This window comes from Urocampus carinirostris, chromosome 3, assembly GCF_059441175.1.
Source record: "Urocampus carinirostris isolate Australia breed hairy pipefish chromosome 3, RoL_Ucar_1.0, whole genome shotgun sequence".
Classification (NCBI taxonomy): domain Eukaryota; kingdom Metazoa; phylum Chordata; class Actinopteri; order Syngnathiformes; family Syngnathidae; genus Urocampus; species Urocampus carinirostris.
Window position 1 is genome coordinate 8,317,435 of NC_142351.1, and position 17,802 is coordinate 8,335,236.

A 17,802-nucleotide genomic window follows, 5' to 3' on the forward strand; every position below is an offset into this window, starting at 1 on the left:
CGGGAACAGGGAATACCAACAGGAAACAGGACCGAGTCGAAACCCACGTCTTGTGGGGCAGAGGTTCCTTGACGGACCAACAAAGGAAAAATGAGAGCACTGAGCTTAAAAAGACAGAAAGCCAATCTGTCAATGAGCCGCAGCAGGCGCCACATGGGCGGGGCCCAATCGGGCGCCATGGCAAATCTTTGCAGTATTTGGTGACATTTTTAAACAAATAACTTTGCTTGCACCTTGTTTGGAAACCATTATCTAAGGCAAAGATTTCGGTCAAGATGAGCCTCAACGATTTTAAGTAACAGATGGAGGGAGACACATTTTAAGTGCTATATATGTTAAAAATAATAAAACATTTTGCTTTAATGGGTCATAAAGTTTTCCGACCCCCGGCTTCCGAGGAGTTGCTTACCCCTATCTCAAACCTTGTGTTGTTATCTCTCTGGTATTATCTGTAATTTACTCAAACTGGACTAATTGATGTCATCCCTCCTGACGATTTTATCGGAATGTAAACGGGGAAAAAGGAAGTCGGGTCGAGTCATGTTTATTTGTTTGGCCCTTAATCACAAGGAGTCTCAAAGGGCTGCACTGACCATAGACTAATGCAAACTACAGACTATTAAGACACCATACCCTGATCTAAAACCTACATGAGGCCAAGGAAAAACTCAAAGACCTCAAGTCAGGTCCTGTTTATTTGTGAAACCCTTAATCACAAAGAGTCTCAAAGAGCTTCACAGACTATTATGACACCCTTCCCTGATCTAAAACCTACATGAGGGTAAGGGAAAACTCAAAAACCTCAAGTCCTGTTTATTTGTGATGCCCTTAATCACAAAGAGTCTCAAAGGGATGCACAGACCATGGATTATTGCAAACTACAGACTATTATGACACCCTTCCCTGATCTAGAACATACATGAGGGTAAGGGAAAACTCAAAAACCTCAAGTCATGTTCATTTGTTTGGCCCTTAATCACAAGGAGTCTCAAAGGGCTGCACAGACCACAGACTATTGCAAACTACAGACTATTATTCCACCATCCCCTGATCTAAAACCTACATGAGGGCAAGGAAAAACTCAAAAACCTCAAGTCCTATTTATTCGCGATGCCCTTCGTCACAAGGAGTTTCAAAGGTCTGTACAGACTACAAACTATTATGACACCATCCCCTGATCTAAAACCTACACGAGGGCCAGGAAAAACTCAAAAACCTCAAGTCAAGTCTTGTTTATTTGTGATGCCCTTAATAACAAGGAGTCTCAAAGAGCTTCACAGACTATTATGACACCCTTCCCTGATCTAAAACACACATGAGGGCAAGGGAAAACTCAAAAACCTCAAGTCATGTTCATTTGTTTGGCCCTTAATCACAAGGAGTCTCAAAGGGCTGCACAGACCACAGACTATTGCAAACTACAGACTATTAAGACACCATCCCCTCATCTAAAACCTACATGAGGGCAAGGAAAAACTCAAAACCCTCAAGTCAAGTCCTGTTTATTTTTTATGGCCCTTAATCACAAAGGGTCTCAAATGGTTGCACAAACCACAGATTGTTGCAAACTACAGACTGTTATGACACCATCCCCTGATCTAAAACCTACATGGGGGCAAGGAAAAACTCAAAAACCTCAAGTCAGGTCCTGTTTATTTGTGACGCCCTTAATCACAAGGAGTCTCAAAGAGCTTCACAGACTATTATGACACCCTTCCCTAAACTAAAACATACATGAAGGCAAGGAAAAACTCAAAAACGTCAAGTCCTATTTATTCGCGATGCCCTTCGTCACAAGGAGTTTCAGAGGTCTGTACAGACTAGACTATAATGACACCATCCCCTGATCTAAAACCTACATGAGGGCAAGGAAAAACTCAAAAACCTCAAGTCAAGTCCTGTTTATTTGTGACACCCTTAATCACAAGGAGTCTCAAAGGGCTGCACAGACCACAGACTACGTATTGCAAACTACAGACTATGATGACACCATCCCCTGATCTAAAACCTACATGAAGGCAAGGAAAAACTCAAAAACCTCCAGTCAAGTCCTGTTTAAACACAAGGAGTCTTTTATATAAGATAAGTCCCACCAAGAGGCAGCCTATATAATCATCAGGGTTGGGTAGGGTTACTTTAACTGGATTACTTTCAGTTACTTTTGGATGACTCCAATACCAAATATGCTCATAAAAGACAAAAGAAACGGGAAGAGTATAGTGAGCTTACCAAGAAGCCTGTATGCTAACGCTAGCGTCGCCGAGTGCTATTGCTAACAACCTGAACAGCACAAGTGCTTGAGCACTAACTGAAAAAAAGGAGACCATTTTTAACCAGCGTTTCACAAGACAGACAAAAAGAAGAGATTATTTTTTAAGGAAAAAAGTAAATATCAAAAAGAGGCAAAGAAGGAAAACAGGAATAAAAAAGAAAAGTAGAGGAAAAGAATGCAAAAGAAGGAAAATGGAGAAAAATAAAGAAAAGGGAAAGAGAGAAAAGAAAGGAATTCAAGGAAAAAAGGACTCGAACCTTTCAATGACTTTTATTTTTCCCATTTTTGATTTCTATTGTTTTTATTTTTATTTTTTTTCATTTTTCTCTTTCCTTTTTTCCCTTTTTTCTCTTTCCTTTTTTTCATTCTTTCTTTCCTTTTTTCCCTTTTTTTCTCTTTCCTTTTTTTCATTCTTTCTTTCCTTTTTTCCCTTTTTTTCTCTTTCCTTTTTTCATTCTTTCTTTCCTTTTTTCTCTTTTTTCTCTTTCCTTTTTTCCATTCTTTCTTTCCTTTTTTCCCTTTTTTTCTCTTTCCCTTTTTCCATTCTTTCTTTCCTTTTTCCCTTTTTTTCTTTCTTTTTTTCCATTCTTTCTTTCCTTTTTTCCCTTTTTTTCTCTTTCCTTTTTTTCATTCTTTCTTTCCTTTTTTCTCTTTTTTCTCTTTCCTTTTTTCCATTCTTTCTTTCCTTTTTTCCCTTTTTTTCTCTTTCCTTTTTTCCATTCTTTCTTTCCTTTTTCCCTTTTTTTCTTTCTTTTTTTCCATTCTTTCTTTCCTTTTTTCCCTTTTTTCTCTTTCCTTTTTTCCATTCTTTGTTTCCTGTTTTTCTCTTTTTTTCTCTTTCCTTTTTTCCATTCTTTCCTTCCTTTTTTCTCTTTTTTTCTCTTTCCTTTTTTCCATTCTTTCCTTCCTTTTTTCTCTTTTTTTCACTTTCCTTTTTTCCATTCTTTCTTTCCTTTTTTCTCTTTTTTTTCTCTTTCCTTTTTTTCCATTCTTCCTTTCATTTTTTCCCTTTTTTCTCTTTCCTTTTTTCCATTCTTTCTTTCCTTTTTTCCCTTTTTTTCTCTTTCCTTTTTTCCATTCTTTCTTTCCTTTTTCCCTTTTTTCTTTTCTTTTTGTCTTATTTATTTTCTTTTCCTATTTCTCTTGTATTCAAAATTAATAAGATGTGTTGTGGTCACTTGGAGTCTCCGTATTCGGTCTTCTTCTGTTCTGCTTTTAGCGCTCGTTTTCGGCGGCTAGGCAGAATGCGGTGACATCTAGTGGGGAAATAATACACACTGTCCCTTTAACTGTCATACTATTCTTACGGGGAAGAGAGTAATGAGCACGATTCCCAATAATGGGTCATTGTTTTCTCCTATCGAATATAAAAGACGGGGACAAAGGAACACAAATTGGAAGCTTAAAAGTCCAGCATTGATATTTATCTTCTTATCCTGACGCTGTCAGTCGGGAGCTTCCTGGGACCCTCCCTCCACCTCCTCAACCCGGCCTTTGATATTCCTTTTTTGTCCGTTTTTCTCTCGACAGTTGTTGTTTCTTTCATGTTTTGTTCAGTTATAGCCTTATTGTTATGTCACAGTGTCTCTCCTACTTGTTCTTGGTGCCTTTTATCATGCCTTTCGTCTGCTAAATTCTGGTGATTGTTATATCAACGGTTAAGAAAATGTCTGTCGTCTTTTTTTTTCAAGTTTTGTACAGTTAGAACGAGTTAGTGTGTGACCATACCTTGCATGGTCTCTTTTATGTTTTGTTCGGTTAGAGCCGGCAAGGGTACCTGTATTATATCGCACTGCCTCGTCGTCTATTGTTGTTTTGTCCGACTGTGGAATGTTTCTTGTGCGTTCCCTTTCATGTTTTGTTCAGTTAGAGCCTTATTGTTATGTCACAGTGTCTCTCCTGCTTGTTCATGGTCGTCATGCCTTTCGTCCGTTAAATTCTGGTCATTGTTATATCAACGGCTGGGAACATGACTTCCGTTTTTTTTCAAGTTTTGTACAGTTAGAACTAGTTAGTGTTTGACATAAATTGCATTGTCTCTTTTTTGTTTTGTTCAGTTAGAGCCGGCAAGTGTACCTGTATTATATCGCACTGCCTCGTCGTCTATTGTTGTTTTGTCCGACTGTGGAATGTTTCTTGTGTGTTCCCTTTCATGTTTTGTTCAGTTAGATCCTTATTGTTATGTCACACAGTGTCTCTCCTGCTTGTTCATGGTCGTCATGCCTTTCGTCTGTTAAATTCTGGTGATTGTTATATCAACGGCTGGGAAAATGACTTCCATCTTTTTTCAAGTTTTGTACAGTTAGAACTAGTGAGTGTTTGGCCATTCCTTGCATGGTCTCTTTTATGTTTTGTTCGGTTAGAGCCGGCAAGTCTACCTGTATTATATCGCACTGCCTCGTCGTCTATTGTTGTTTTGTCCGACTGTGGAATGTTTCTTGTGCGTTCCCTTTCATGTTTTGTTCAGTTAGAGCCTTATTGTTATGTCACAGTGTCTCTCCTGCTTGTTCATGGTCGTCATGCCTTTCGTCTGTTAAATTCTGATTATTGTTATGTAAACAGCTGGGAAAATGTCTGCGATCCCTTTCATGTTTTGTTCCGTTAGTTTCTGGACACATTTTTTACATTTTACCTATGTTTTTATTGATGTCCACCATGTTTTGTTCAGCTACAGTGAGCTAGTGTGCCTGCATGGCACTTGTTTTCTTGTTCTGTCCAACCGCGTGAATGTGACTCGTCTCATCCCTATTTCATGTTTTGTTCTGTTGGAACTAGTTTGTGTTTGACCATACCTTGCATGGTCCCTTTTATGTTTTGTTCAGTTAGAGCCGGCAACTGTACCTGTATTATATTACACTGCCTCGTTGTCCATTGTTGTTTTGTCCAACTGTGGAATGTTTCTCGAGCGATCCCTTTCATGTTTTGTTCAGTTATTTTCCGGACACATTTTTACATCTTACCTGTGTTTTTTGATTGATGTTCACCATGTTTTGTTCAGCTACAGTGAGCTAGTGTGCCTGCATGGCACTTGTTTTCTTGTTCTGTCCAACCGCGTAAATGTGACTCGTCTCGTCCCTATTTCATGTTTTGTTCTGTTGGAACTAGTTTGTGTTTGACCATACCTTGCATAGTCTCTTTTATGTTTTGTTCAGTTAGAGCAGGCAAGTGTACCTGTATTATATTGCACTGCCTCTTCGGCTACTGTTATGTCCGACTGTGTAATGTTGTCTAAGAAATGCACGTCAATTATCCGTTACTCTGCTGCCATCTACTGGCTATAAGTCATGATTGCAGCCTTAAGTTTTCAACCGCTTCAGTGTCTTAATGTTGTCTCATCTCATCTCATTAGCTACACCGCTTATCCTCAGTAGGGTCGCGGGGGTGCTGGAGCCCATCCCAGCAATCATCGGGCAGTGGGCAGGGGACACCCCGAACTGGTTGCCAGCCAATCGCAGGGCACACGGGGACAGACAACTCACTGGCTCATTCACACCGAGGGACAATTTGGACCGGCCAATTCACCTGAAATGCATGTTTTTGGAACGTGGGAGGAAACCGGAGTGCCCGGAGGAAACCCACGCAAGCACGGGGAGAACATGCAAACTCCACACAGGAGGTTCGATCTCAGACAACTCACTGGCTCATTCACACCTAGAGACAATTTGGACCGGCCAATTCAGCTGAAATGCATGTTTTTGGAACGTGGAAGGAAACCGGAGTGCCCGGAGGAAACCCACGCAAGCACGGGGAGAACATGCAAACTCCACACAGGAGGTTCGATCTCAGGCAACTCACCGGCTCATTCACACCGAGGGACAATTTGGACCGGCCAATTCAGCTGAAATGCATGTTTTTGGAATGTGGGAGGAAACCCACGCAAGCACAGGGAGAACATACAAACTCCGCACAGGAAGTCTGGAGCTGGATTTGAACCCACGACAGATTCCCATGACATGAACTGTGCCGCACAAGCGCTAACCACTGTGCCGCTGTGCTGCCCATATTTTATTATATTTTATTAAATAATTGATATTTTATAGACAAGCAATTGAATTTGTATGTTTTTGTTTGCGGGAGTGGTTTTTGAGCGCCCTCTTGTGGCAGGTTGAAGTAACTGGTTTTCACTGTCAATTTTCTAGTAACATTTGATTTATATTTGTCTGGATGTACATTCATTTATGTCACGGTTGCCATGGCACCCAATTGGCCCCGCCTGTGTGGCGCCAGCTGCGGCTTGTTAACAGATTGGCTTCCCTTTCATTTATGCTCAGTACTCTCACTCACCCTTTGTCAGTCCGTCAACGAACCTCTGCACCCGCAAGACGTGGGTTTTGACTCTGTCCGGCTTCCTGCTTGTGTTTCCTGTCCGGTGTTGTTCCCGTCTATTTTGTCCTGTTAAATATCGATCTCTAGTTTCGTTCCCGTCTAGTTTGTCTGTCCCGTCCTGCTAACCAAATGCTCTCTCTGACAGTAAGAAGACTGCCACGGTTGCCATGGCGCCCACTTGGCCCCACCCGTTTCTGTCACGGTTGCCGTGGTGCCCAATTGGCCCCGCCCGTTTGTGTCATGGCTGCCGTGGTGCCCAATTGGCCCCGCCCGTGTGGCGCCCGTGTGGCACCAGCTGCGGCTCGTTGGCAGATTGGCTTTCGGTCTATTTAAGCTCAGTGCTCTCAGTGTCAGCCCGTCAACGAACCTCTGCCCCGCAAGACGTGGGTTCTGACTCGGTCCTGTTTTCCTGTGATATCTCCAGTCCGGTATTGCTCCCGTTCATTGTTATCCTGTTTAATATCGATTTCCAGTTTAGTTTCCGTCTGTTTTTGTCCCGTTTATTATTTTCTCCAGTTTTCGGTCCCATCTAGTTTCTCCTGTTCATTTTCGATATCCTGATCCGTTATCTATCCTGCGTGTCACTTCCTGTCCGGTATCGACCCCATCTGTCCGATATCTGTTCGTGCAATTGGTATCGATCTCGTCGGCCTCTGGCGTCCTGTCCTTCCACGTCAGACCGGCTTCCTAACGTGCGTGACTCCCCATTTCCCGTAAAATAAAAGCTTGTGTGCGAAATGTCACGCATTTGGGTTCTCCTCCTGTAATTGTCGGTCCGTCTGCGAATCTCCGTGTGTTCAAGGCAAGCTTTTTTCGACCCTGACCCCCGCCTGTCCCCTTTTGCTCCCGTTTGTCTCTGGCCACAACCCGTTTTGATCCAGATCACGTCTGCTCTCCCTTCTCGGCTTACGACTCGTTTCTGACCCCGATCACGTCTGCTCTCCCGTTCTGGCTTCCGACTCGCTTCCGACCCCGACCACGTTTTTGCTCCCCTGTCCCGGCTACCGTTTTTTCCGTCCCCGACACCGCCATCGTTCGCCACGGAAGATCCACTTCCGTGTTCGGATCACAAGCCGAGTACGAGAGCGAACACCGGACCTGGTTCCTTCAGTAAAACTTGTGGTAAACGTTACGCGAGTGGGTCCTGTTTCCGTTCTGGTCCTGACACTTTAGGCTTGTCACCACATATCTTTGTTAGTGTAGCATAAAAATGGTGAAAATGAGGAAAGTTTTTTTGTAGTACAGTCCAACCCAAATCCCACAAAAGATGAAAAAGTATTTTTATTTGAGTGCATCTGAAACAGGGATGTCAAACTAAGTTTTGCTCTGGAGTCCAGACTTTTGGCCCCGCCCATGTGGCGCCAGCTGCGGCTCGTTGACAGATTGACTTTCCGTCTATTTAAGCTCAGTGCTCTCATTTTTCCTTTGTCAGCCCGTCAACGAACTTCTGCCCGGCAAGACGTGGGTTTTGACACAGTCCTGTTCCTGTTGGTATTTCCTGTCCGGTATTGTTCCTGTCTATTTTGTCCTGTTTCATTTCGGTTTCCAGTTTTGTTTCCGTCTATTTTTGTCCTGTTTATTATTTTCTCCAGTTTTCGTTCTCGTCTAGTTTCTCCTATTTATTTTCGATTTCCTGATTCCTTATCTATCCTGTCTGTCCCGTCCTGTCCGATATCAACTCGGGCAATCGGAATCGATCTCGTCGGTCTCTGGCTTCCTGTCTTTCCACGCCAGACCGGCTGCTTAAATTGAGAAGAAAAATGTCGCGGTTGGGTCACTTTGTGACTCTGGTGTTTGTATTCTTTGTTGTGCTTTTTAGCACTCCTTCTCAACTAACAATGCAACTAACACATTGTCCCTTTAATGTAAGTGCAGCCCATGGAAATTATTACTGATTGATTGATTTTCATATGGCAGCACGGCAGCGCAGTGGTTAGCGCTCGTGCGGCACAGTTCTGAGGTCATGAGATCGAACCTCCTGTGTAGAGTTTGCATGTTCTCCCTGTTCTTGCGTGGGTTTCCTCCGGGCACTCCGGTTTCCTCCCGTATTCCAAAAAAACATGCATTTCAGGTGGATTGGCCTGTCCAAATTGTCCCTAGGTGTGAATGAGAGAGCGAAAAAAAACAAAATTCCTTTTTTTTCTTTTTTTCCTTCTTTTTCTTTTTCTTCTTCTGTTTTTTTCTTTCTTTTTTCCCTTTTTTCTTTTTGTGCTTCTGTTTTTTCCTTTTTTCCCATTTTCTTTGGTTCTTCTGTTTTTTCTTTCTTTTTTCCCTTTTTTCTTTTTATTCTTCAGTTTTTTTCCTTGTTTTCCCTTTTTTCTTTTTGTGCTTCTATTTTTTCCTTTTTCCCCTTTTTCTTTTTGTTCTTCTTTTTTTAAAATCTTTTTTTCCTTTTTACTTTTTGTTCTTCGTTTTTTTTTTCCTTTTTCCCTTTTTCTTTTTGTGCTTCTGTTTTTTTCCCTTTTTCTTTTTGTTCTTCTGTTTTTCTTTCTTTTTTCCCTTTTTTCTTTTTGTTCTTCGTTTTTTTTCCTTTTTTTGTTCTTCTGTTTTTTTCTTTTTTTCCCTTTTTTCTTTTTGTTCTTCTGTTTTTTCCTTTATTCGCTTTTTTGTCCTTCTTTTTTTTTCATGAGATTGAACCTCCGCTGTGGAGTTTGCATGTTCTCCCCGTGCTTGCGTGGGTTTCCTCCGGGCACTCCGGTTTCCTCCCACATTCCAAAAACATGCATGTCAGGTTAATCGACCGGTCCAAATTGTCCCTAGGTGTGAATGAGGGAGGGAATTGATAACTGGGATGGACTCCATCACCCCCGCGACCCTACTGTGGATAAGCGATGCATATAATGGATGGATGGATGGATTCACGTTATCCATTACATCATGATCGTGAAGTTCTAAATCTGATTCCAAACATCTCTTGGAAAACATTTTGTACCTCTTTAAATCCGCTTGGAGTCAAATCAGCCAACGGCTGCTCAGTGAGGGCGGGGACGACCCCCTTTTTGGAGAACGTCCCCCCGGCGGTCCCGGCTGTCCTTCTTTCCCGGAGTCCGAGAAGATGTTGGTGGTGCTGGCAGCAGCCGCCCTGCTGTCCTCCGTCTGGTCCAACCGGACCTGGGAACCGGATCAGTGCCCGGCTTGCCATTTTCGTCAGCACAGCAAGCAAATGAGACTCTACAGCATCAAGTCTCAAATTTTGAGCATCTTGCGTCTGCAGACGGCGCCCAACATTAGTAGGGACGTGGTCCGGCAGATGTTGCCTAAAGCGCCCCCCCTCACCAGAATCCTGGACCAGTACCGACCCAGCGTGGAGGACGAGGACCGGGCCGCCACAGAGACCATCATCACCATGGCTACAAAGTGTAAACCGGATCTTCATTTCTATTTTTATATTGATGATTTTTGACCGTTTTTTGTTCCTGTTTGTGCCAATTGCGACCAGTTGTGTAATTACTATGTCGTTACTATGTTATAATCATGTTATTACCAGGTTAGAAGTGGGTTAAAAATGTCTCAGTATAAAGGCACTGTCGGCATCATCTCTCATCTCATCTCATCTCATTAGCTGCACCGCTTATCCTCAGTAGGGTCGCGGGGGGTGCTGGAGCATACACATACATCAACATCAATGAACTTTAAGTTATGGTCACGGTTGCCATGGCGCCCAATTGGCCCCGCCCGTGTGTCGCCAGCTGCGGCTGGTTGACAGATTGGCTTCCTTTTTATCTAAGCTCAGTGCTCTCACTCTCCCTTTGTCAGTCCGTCAACGAACCTCTGCACCCGCAAGACGTGGGTTTTGACTCTGTCCTGCTTAGGTTTCCTTGTTCCCTTCTATTTTGTCCTGTTCAATATCGATCTCCAGTTTTGTTCCCGTCTAGTTTGTCCCAGCAATCATCGGGCCATGGGCAGGGGACACCCTGAACTGGTTGCCAGCCAATCGCAGGGCACACGGGGACAGACAACTCACTCGCTCAGTCACACCTAGGGACAATTTGGATCGGCCAATCCACCTGAAATGCATGTCTTTGGAATGTGGGAGGAAACCGGAATGCATGGAGAAAACCCACACAAGCACGGGGAGAACATGCAAACTCCGCACAGTAAGTCCGGTAGCTGGATTTGAACCCACACAGGAGGTTCCCAAGACCACTGTAGGCATCAATAACCCTTATTTCCTTTAAAGCAATTTCACGTCAATAAAACCCAATTTAATTACTGCCACTACTGTCACGAATCAGGAGCGGAGACAGGACCCAATAGCGCTCGTTTTCTCAGTTTAATTGAAAAAGGGAGAGTATGGCTTGCTTCCATGATCCGATGACTGACAGATAAAAGGAGCAAGGAGGATCGGAGAACAGACGGGAATAGCAAGTTGTTGGCCGGGACTGGAGATCAAAGGCGTGTCGAGTTCGTAAGAGAGGTCAGTAGCAGGAGGCAGGCAGGTAACGGGGCGAAACAAATCAGGTAACAGGCAGGCAGAACGGGGCTAGTCAGGTCTGGAAACAGGTCGGAAACAAGGATCAGGCAGAAAAAAGTAGGACAGGAACGAAGTCGGACAAAAAGGCTTACTGAGCTGAAGGCAACAGTTCGCATAACGATCTGACGGCTTCCAGGAGGAAGCCGGGGGTTTAAAAAGAGAGTGTCCACCAATTAGCTGCGCTCGATCGACAATCGTGACAATTACCAATTATAGACGTCAATGAATCTTTACTCATTCACTGTGATTGACACACATAGACATCAATTAACCTTAACTTATTGTCACGGTTGCCATGGCGCCCAATTGGCCCCGCCCGTGTGTCGCCAGCTGCGGCTCGTTGATAGATTGGCTTCCCTTTAATTTAAGATCAGTGCTCTCACTCTCCCTTTGTCAGTCCGTCAACGAACCTTGTGGGTCTCGACTCTGTCCTGTTTTCCGCTTGAGTTTTCTGTCCGGTATTGTTCCCGTCTATTTTGCCCTGTTCAAAATAGAATAGAATAGAATATACCTTTATGGTCATTGTTACAAAATGGGTTAACATATCGTGACAACGAAATTGCCCTGTTTTCTCCTGCATGATACCTGTTGCCGACCTGTTTCTGGACCCGTTTCTGCCCTGCTCTTCCGTCCGGGCCATCAACCTGTTCTCTCCTGTTTCTATGTTTCCTGCCTGATACCTATTTAAATACTCTATAGCAAAACGTTATATTGAGTATTTTGTATTCTAAATCTTTATTTTATTATTTTATTAAAGAGAAAGAAAAAGAGAGATAAAGAAATAAGAGAAAGAGGGAAGGAAAAGGAGAAAGGGCGGGACAAAAAGAAAAAGAGGGAGAGGGAGAGGGAGCGTGAGAAACAAAAGATAACGAGTCGTGAGAGAGGGGGAAAAGAAAGGGAGAGGAAGAAAAAAAATTCAAAGAGAAATAGAAAAACAGAAGGAGAGAAAAGAGGAAAGAAAGTGCGAAGGGTAGGAAGAGAGAAAGAGAAAAGAGAGAAAATGAAAAAAGCAAGTTAGAGGAAAAGAGGTTAAAAGTCACAGAGAGAGAAAGAGACAAAGATCAACAAAGGAGGAGAAAAAGAGAGACAGAAGAGAGTGAAAGAGACAGAGAGTGGGAGAAAAAGGGTGAGAGAGAGAGAAAGAGAGAGAGTGAAAGAGACAGAGAGTGGGAGAAAAGGGGAGAGAGAGAGAGAGAGAGAGAGACAGAGAGTGGGAGAAAGGGGGTGAGAGAGAGAGAGAAAGAGACAGAGAGTGGGAGAAAAGTGGTGAAAGTGAGAGTGAAAGAGACAGAGAGTGGGAGAAAAGGGGAGAGAGAGAGATTGAAAGAGACAGACAGTGGGAGAAAAGGGGTGAGAAAGAGAGAGAGAGAGAGAGAGAGAGAGAGAGAGAGAGAGAGAGAGAGAGAGAGAGAGAGAGAGAGAGAGAGTGAAAGAGACAGAGAGTGGGAGAAAAGGGGTGAGAGAGAGAGAGAGAGAGAGAGAGAGAAAGAGACAGAGAGTGGGAGAAAAGGGGTGAGAGAGAGAGAGAGAGAGAGAGAGTGAGTGAAAGAGACAGAGAGTGGGAGAAAAGGGGTGAGAGAGAGAGAGAGAGAGAGAAAGAGACAGAGAATGGGAGAAAAGTGGTGAGAGAGTGAAAGAGACAGAGAGTGGGAGAAAAGGGGTGAGAGAGAGAGAGAGAGAGTGAGTGAAAGAGACAGAGAGTGGGAGAAAAGGGGTGAGAGAGAGAGAGAGAGAGAGAAAGAGACAGAGAATGGGAGAAAAGTGGTGAGAGAGTGAAAGAGACAGAGAGTGGGAGAAAAGGGGTGAGAGAGAGAGAGAGAGAGTGAGTGAAAGAGACAGAGAGTGGGAGTAAAGGGGTGAGAGAGAGAGAGAGAAGTTAGAACAAAAGAAGTTAAAAGACACAAAGAGAGAAAGAAACAAAGAGCAACAAAGGAAGAGAAAAAGAGAGACACAGAGAGTGAAAGAGACAGAGACAGAGAGTGGGAGAAAAGGGGTGGAAAAGAAAGAGAGAGAGAGAGAGAGAGAGAGAAAGAGAGAGAGAGAGATACAAGTACAGTGTCTTTGTGAGAGGCACCTGGCTTTGGCAACAACATCAAGCTGACATATTTCAACCTGCAGCTTGTTTTTCTCTTGCGCTTCTCTGAGTATTGTCTCGTGGGCCGGATTCAATCCCTTAGCGGGCCTGATTTGGCCCGCGGGCCGCCCGCTTGACACCCCTGGTGTAAATTATCACGAAAATCGGTTGAGCGGTTATAGGCCACATACAAACACACACACACGTAGACCAGGATTTACATATTACTCGGTGTTCTGGTTTGCCCGCGTCCCCGCGTCCTAGACGCATCATTTTCGCTGGGGGCGCATCGTCTCGAATCAACGTGCGTCCCCGGGACGCAACTTTTTTGACCCCAAATTGTCATTATCATTATTTAACAAAGATTTACCGCACTCCAAACTTTTCGTCAGGCAGATCCGCCATTGTTGTTTTGGTCACGCGGTTCGCGTTTTCGTCTGCACGCCGATCTCGAGTTATGTCGTGAAAAGTCCGTCTCTTTTTAGAGAACCGGCTGATTCGGCTCGACTCATTCGAGAGAGTCGGCTCTCAAACGGCTCACTTGCTTTGATGCATTATATTACGAATGATGATGTTGTATAAAGAAGTTAAGAAGTAAAGGAAGTATAAAAGGAGAAAATGAAAAAAAGATTTAATCGGTGTATTACCAACAATAATTTGATGATTAAAACTGAATGAATATATAGATTTTTATTCTATATTTGTCACCGATTTACAATGTCAACCTCTATAACACAAAATTTTGGGGAGCCATAGATCTCTGTTGGGACCCATAGAGTTTAGAGCAGGGGTGTCAAACTCATTTGAACTCGGGGGCCACACGATAGAACAAACATTCTGTCGGGGGCCGGACTAGTGGATGAAAGAGAAAGAAAAAGAGAGATAAATAAGAGAAAGAGGGAGGGAAAAGGAGAGAGGGCAGGAAAAAGAAAGAAAAAAAGGAAGAGAGAGGGAGAGAGCGTGAGAAACAAAAGCGATAAAAAGTCGTGAGAGAGGGGGAAAGAAAGGGAGCGAAAGAAAGAAATCCAAAGAGAAATAGAATGACAGAAGGAAAGAGAAAATAAAGCGCGAAGGGTAGGAAGAGAGAAAAGGAAAAAAGGAAGTTAGAGCAAAATAAGTTAAAAAGACATAGAGAGAGAAAGAGCAACAAAGGAAGAGAAAAAGACAGAGACAGTGTGAAAGAGACAGAGAGTGGGAGAAAAGGGGTGGAAAAGAAAGAGAGAGAGAGAGAGAGAGAGAGGTAAAGAGAGAAAGAGAGAGAGGGAAAGAGAGAAAGAGAGAAAGAGAGAGAGAGAAAGAGAGAAAGAGAGAGAGTGAAAAAAATAAGAAAAAGAGGGAGGGAAAAGGCGAGAGGGCGGGACGAAGAAAGAGAGAAAGGGAGAGAGCGTGAGAAACAAAAGAGATAAAAAGAGAAGTCGTAAGAGAGGGGGAAAGAAAGGGAGCGGAAGAAAGAAATCCAAAGAGAGATAGAAAGACAGAAGGAGAGAAAAGAGAAAAGAAAGCGCAAAGGGTAGGAAGAGAGAATGAGAAAAGAGGGAAAAGGAAAAAATGAAGTTAGAGCAAAAGAAATTAAAAAGACACAGAGAGAGAAAGAGACAAAGAGCAACAAAGGAAAAGAAAAAGAGACAGAGTGGGAGAAAAGGCGTGGAAGAGAGAGAGAGAGAGAGAGAGAGAGAGAGAGAGAGAGAGAGAGAGAGAGAGAGAGAGAAATACAGGTACAGTGTCTTTGTGTGAGGCACCTGGCTTTGGCAACATCAAGTCGACATATTTCAACCTGCAGCATGTTTTTCTCTTGTGCTCCTCTGAGTGTTGTCTCTCGGGCCGGATTCAATCCCTTAGCGGGCCTGATCTGGCCCCCGGGCCGCCTGTTTGACACCTGTGGTTTAGAGCATGCGAGTCCCCGGGACCCATCACTTTTCACAGTTCAAATGAAGACCGATTATATTTCTATATTTATAAGTCTAGATACGGGAGTATCGCTGCTACAGACCGAGTTTTTTACCCTCTTTGATTTTCTCTCTTTGGTGTGTCCGATCCAGATCCCGTGCTTGAGGGAACTCCGTCCTACTGTCTGTTCAGCCTGAGCCGTAAAATCCACAGCGAGAACCTCCTGAGCGCTCAGCTTTGGGTCCACCTGAGGCCGGTGCCGACGTTGACCACCGTCTTCCTGCAGATCTCTCGCATAAAAGCCGAGCGGGGGGGCAACAGCACCCGGGTCCGGCTGCGGTCCCTCAAGGTGGACGCCGAGGTCGGCGCCGGATCCTGGCACAATCTGGACATCAAGTCGCTGCTGCAGGCCTGGTTGCGCCAAGCCCATGCAAACTACGCCATACACATTAATGCCTTCGACCCGAGGGGACAAGATTTGGCCGTCACCTCGGCCGCACCGGGCGAGGAAGGCCTGGTGAGTGCCCGCTCCGAATAATTTGCAATGTGACAAGCTTTTATTTAAATTTTCAACCATTTTCCCCAAAAAGTGATCATTATTATTATTAAAACATTGTAAAAACAAAAAAAACACAACTACATTTAGCCAATAGCGCCGTTTTGATGGCTAGCTTCGCTTTAGCCGCTAGCATCACTTTAGTATGCTATAGAACAGGAGTCAGGACCATTCTTGAATCAAAGAGTCATCAAAGCAAAACATTTTGGTTTCTCTTTTGGAGAGAGAGACACCATTTTCTTAAAGACAAAAAGTCAGAGAAAAGTTAATTTTTCAGATTGTTATAGATAGATAGATAGATAGATAGATAGATAGATAGATAGATAGATAGATAGATACATCGATACTATAGATATATACCATAGATAGATACATAGATACTATAGATATATACCATAGATAGATACCATAGATACCATAGATGCCATAGATAGATACCATAGATGACATAGATAGATACCATAGATACCATAGACACCATAGACACCATAGACAACATAGATAACATAGATACCATAGATAACATAGATACATAGATAGATACCATAGATAACATAGATACCATAGATAGATACCATAGATAACATAGATACATAGATAGATACCATAGATAGATACCATAGATAGATAAACAGATAGATACCATAGATATATGTCTAGATAGATGTCTAGATAGATAGATAGATACCGTAGATAAATACTATAGATAGAGAGTGAAAGAGACAGAGAGACAGAGAGGAAGAAAGACATCCAAAGAGAAATAGAAAGACAGAAGGAGAGAAAAGAGAAAAGAAAGCGCGAAGGGTAGGAAGAGAGAAAGAAAAAAGAGAGTAAAGGAAAAAATCAAGTTAGAGCAAAATAAATTAAAAAGACAGAGAGAGAAAGAGACAAAGAGCAACAAAGGAAGAGAAAAAGAGAGACACAGAGAGTGAAAGAGACAGACAGAGAGAGAGAGTTGACATATTCCAACCTGCAGCTCGTTCTTCTCTTGCGCTTCTCTGAGTGTTGTCTCACGGATTCAATCCCTTAGCGGGCCTGATCCGGCCCGCCGGCCACCCGTTTGACACCACGTTTAGCTTTCTCGTAGCTAAATTAAAGCTAATTGCGTATTCTCCTGAAAAAAAAAACGACACTAAAAGTCATCGTTTTTCAGCAACCCTTCATCGAAGTGAAGATCCTGGACAACCCGAAGCGTTCCAGGCGCAACTCGGGCATCAACTGCGACGAGGAATCGTCGGAAACTCGCTGCTGCCGCTACCCGCTGATGGTCGACTTCGAGGAGTTCGGCTGGGACTGGATCATCGCGCCCAAGCGCTACCGTGCAAACTACTGCTCGGGGGAGTGCGAATTTTTGCACCTGCAGCAATATCCTCACGCCCACCTGGTCAACAAGGCGAACCCTCGCGGCACAGCCGGGCCCTGCTGCACTCCGACCAAAATGTCGCCCATCAACATGCTCTACTTCAATCGAAAGGAGCAGATCATCTACGGAAAAATACCTTCTATGGTGGTGGACCACTGTGGTTGCTCTTAGCTTCCCATACTACCATATATGGAAATGAGGTATGAATAAATAAAAAGCTACAAATATATGAATTCATAAACATAAATAAATCACACAATACCTAAACACAGTGGAACCTCGGTTCTCGACCATAATCCGTTCCAGAACCCTGTTCGAAAACCGATTTGTTCCATCACCGAAGTCGTTTTTCCCATTAAAAGTAATGTAAATCGTTTTAATCCGTTCCAACACCCTGAATGTTTACCATGAACGTAAACATGAAGCTAACCCAGGCTAATCGTACGTTCGCGTTAGCGTAATCTTCCGTACGAAAGATTACGCTAACATGAACCTGTAAAAATAAAAAAAATCAGATCGTTTACAAGTCATTTAGCACTCGGGTCTCCACAACAAGTGGCGAGCGGTTCATTGGAAAGGGGGCTTCGTTCCAACACCCTGAAAGTTGGGCTCCGTTCCAACATCCTGAATGTTTACCTTGAATCTTCAATGTAAACATAAAGCTAAGCCAGGCTAATCGTACGTTCGTGTTATCGTAATCATCCGTACGAAAGATTACGCTAAAATGAACGTGTAAAAATTTAAAAAAGAATAAAGAAAAGAATTATGAATAGGATTTCTTACCTTTGTGGTGGTCAGCAGAAGGCGCAGGCAAGATAGATAGATAGATAGATAGATAGATAGATAGATA

The 17,802-nt window shown here is 43.4% G+C and overlaps 1 protein-coding gene across 1 annotated transcript; it reads left to right on the forward strand.

Annotated features, from left to right (window-relative positions):
* Nucleotides 1-9,645: 9,645 nt before the first annotated feature.
* LOC148368575 (growth/differentiation factor 8-like) lies at nucleotides 9,646-17,458 on the forward strand. Its single transcript, XM_088330552.1, has 3 exons — nucleotides 9,646-9,957; nucleotides 15,186-15,550; nucleotides 16,743-17,458. The coding sequence occupies exons 1-3, from the start codon at nucleotides 9,654-9,656 to the stop codon at nucleotides 17,121-17,123; spliced, it is 1,050 nt and encodes a 349-aa protein (XP_088186678.1). The 5' UTR covers nucleotides 9,646-9,653; the 3' UTR covers nucleotides 17,124-17,458.
* The last annotated feature ends 344 nt before the right edge of the window (nucleotides 17,459-17,802 follow it).

What these genes read in the sequence shown, in the direction of transcription:
- LOC148368575 (XM_088330552.1), top strand. Translation starts at nt 9,654, where the DNA reads ATGTTGGTGGTGCTGGCAGCAGCCGCCCTGCTGTCCTCCGTCTGGTCC. An exon ending in CATCACCATGGCTACAAAGT is followed by an intron (nt 9,958 to 15,185) that starts GTAAACCGGATC and finishes TGTCCGATCCAG; the next exon opens with ATCCCGTGCTTGAGGGAACT. An exon ending in CACCGGGCGAGGAAGGCCTG is followed by an intron (nt 15,551 to 16,742) that starts GTGAGTGCCCGC and finishes ATCGTTTTTCAG; the next exon opens with CAACCCTTCATCGAAGTGAA.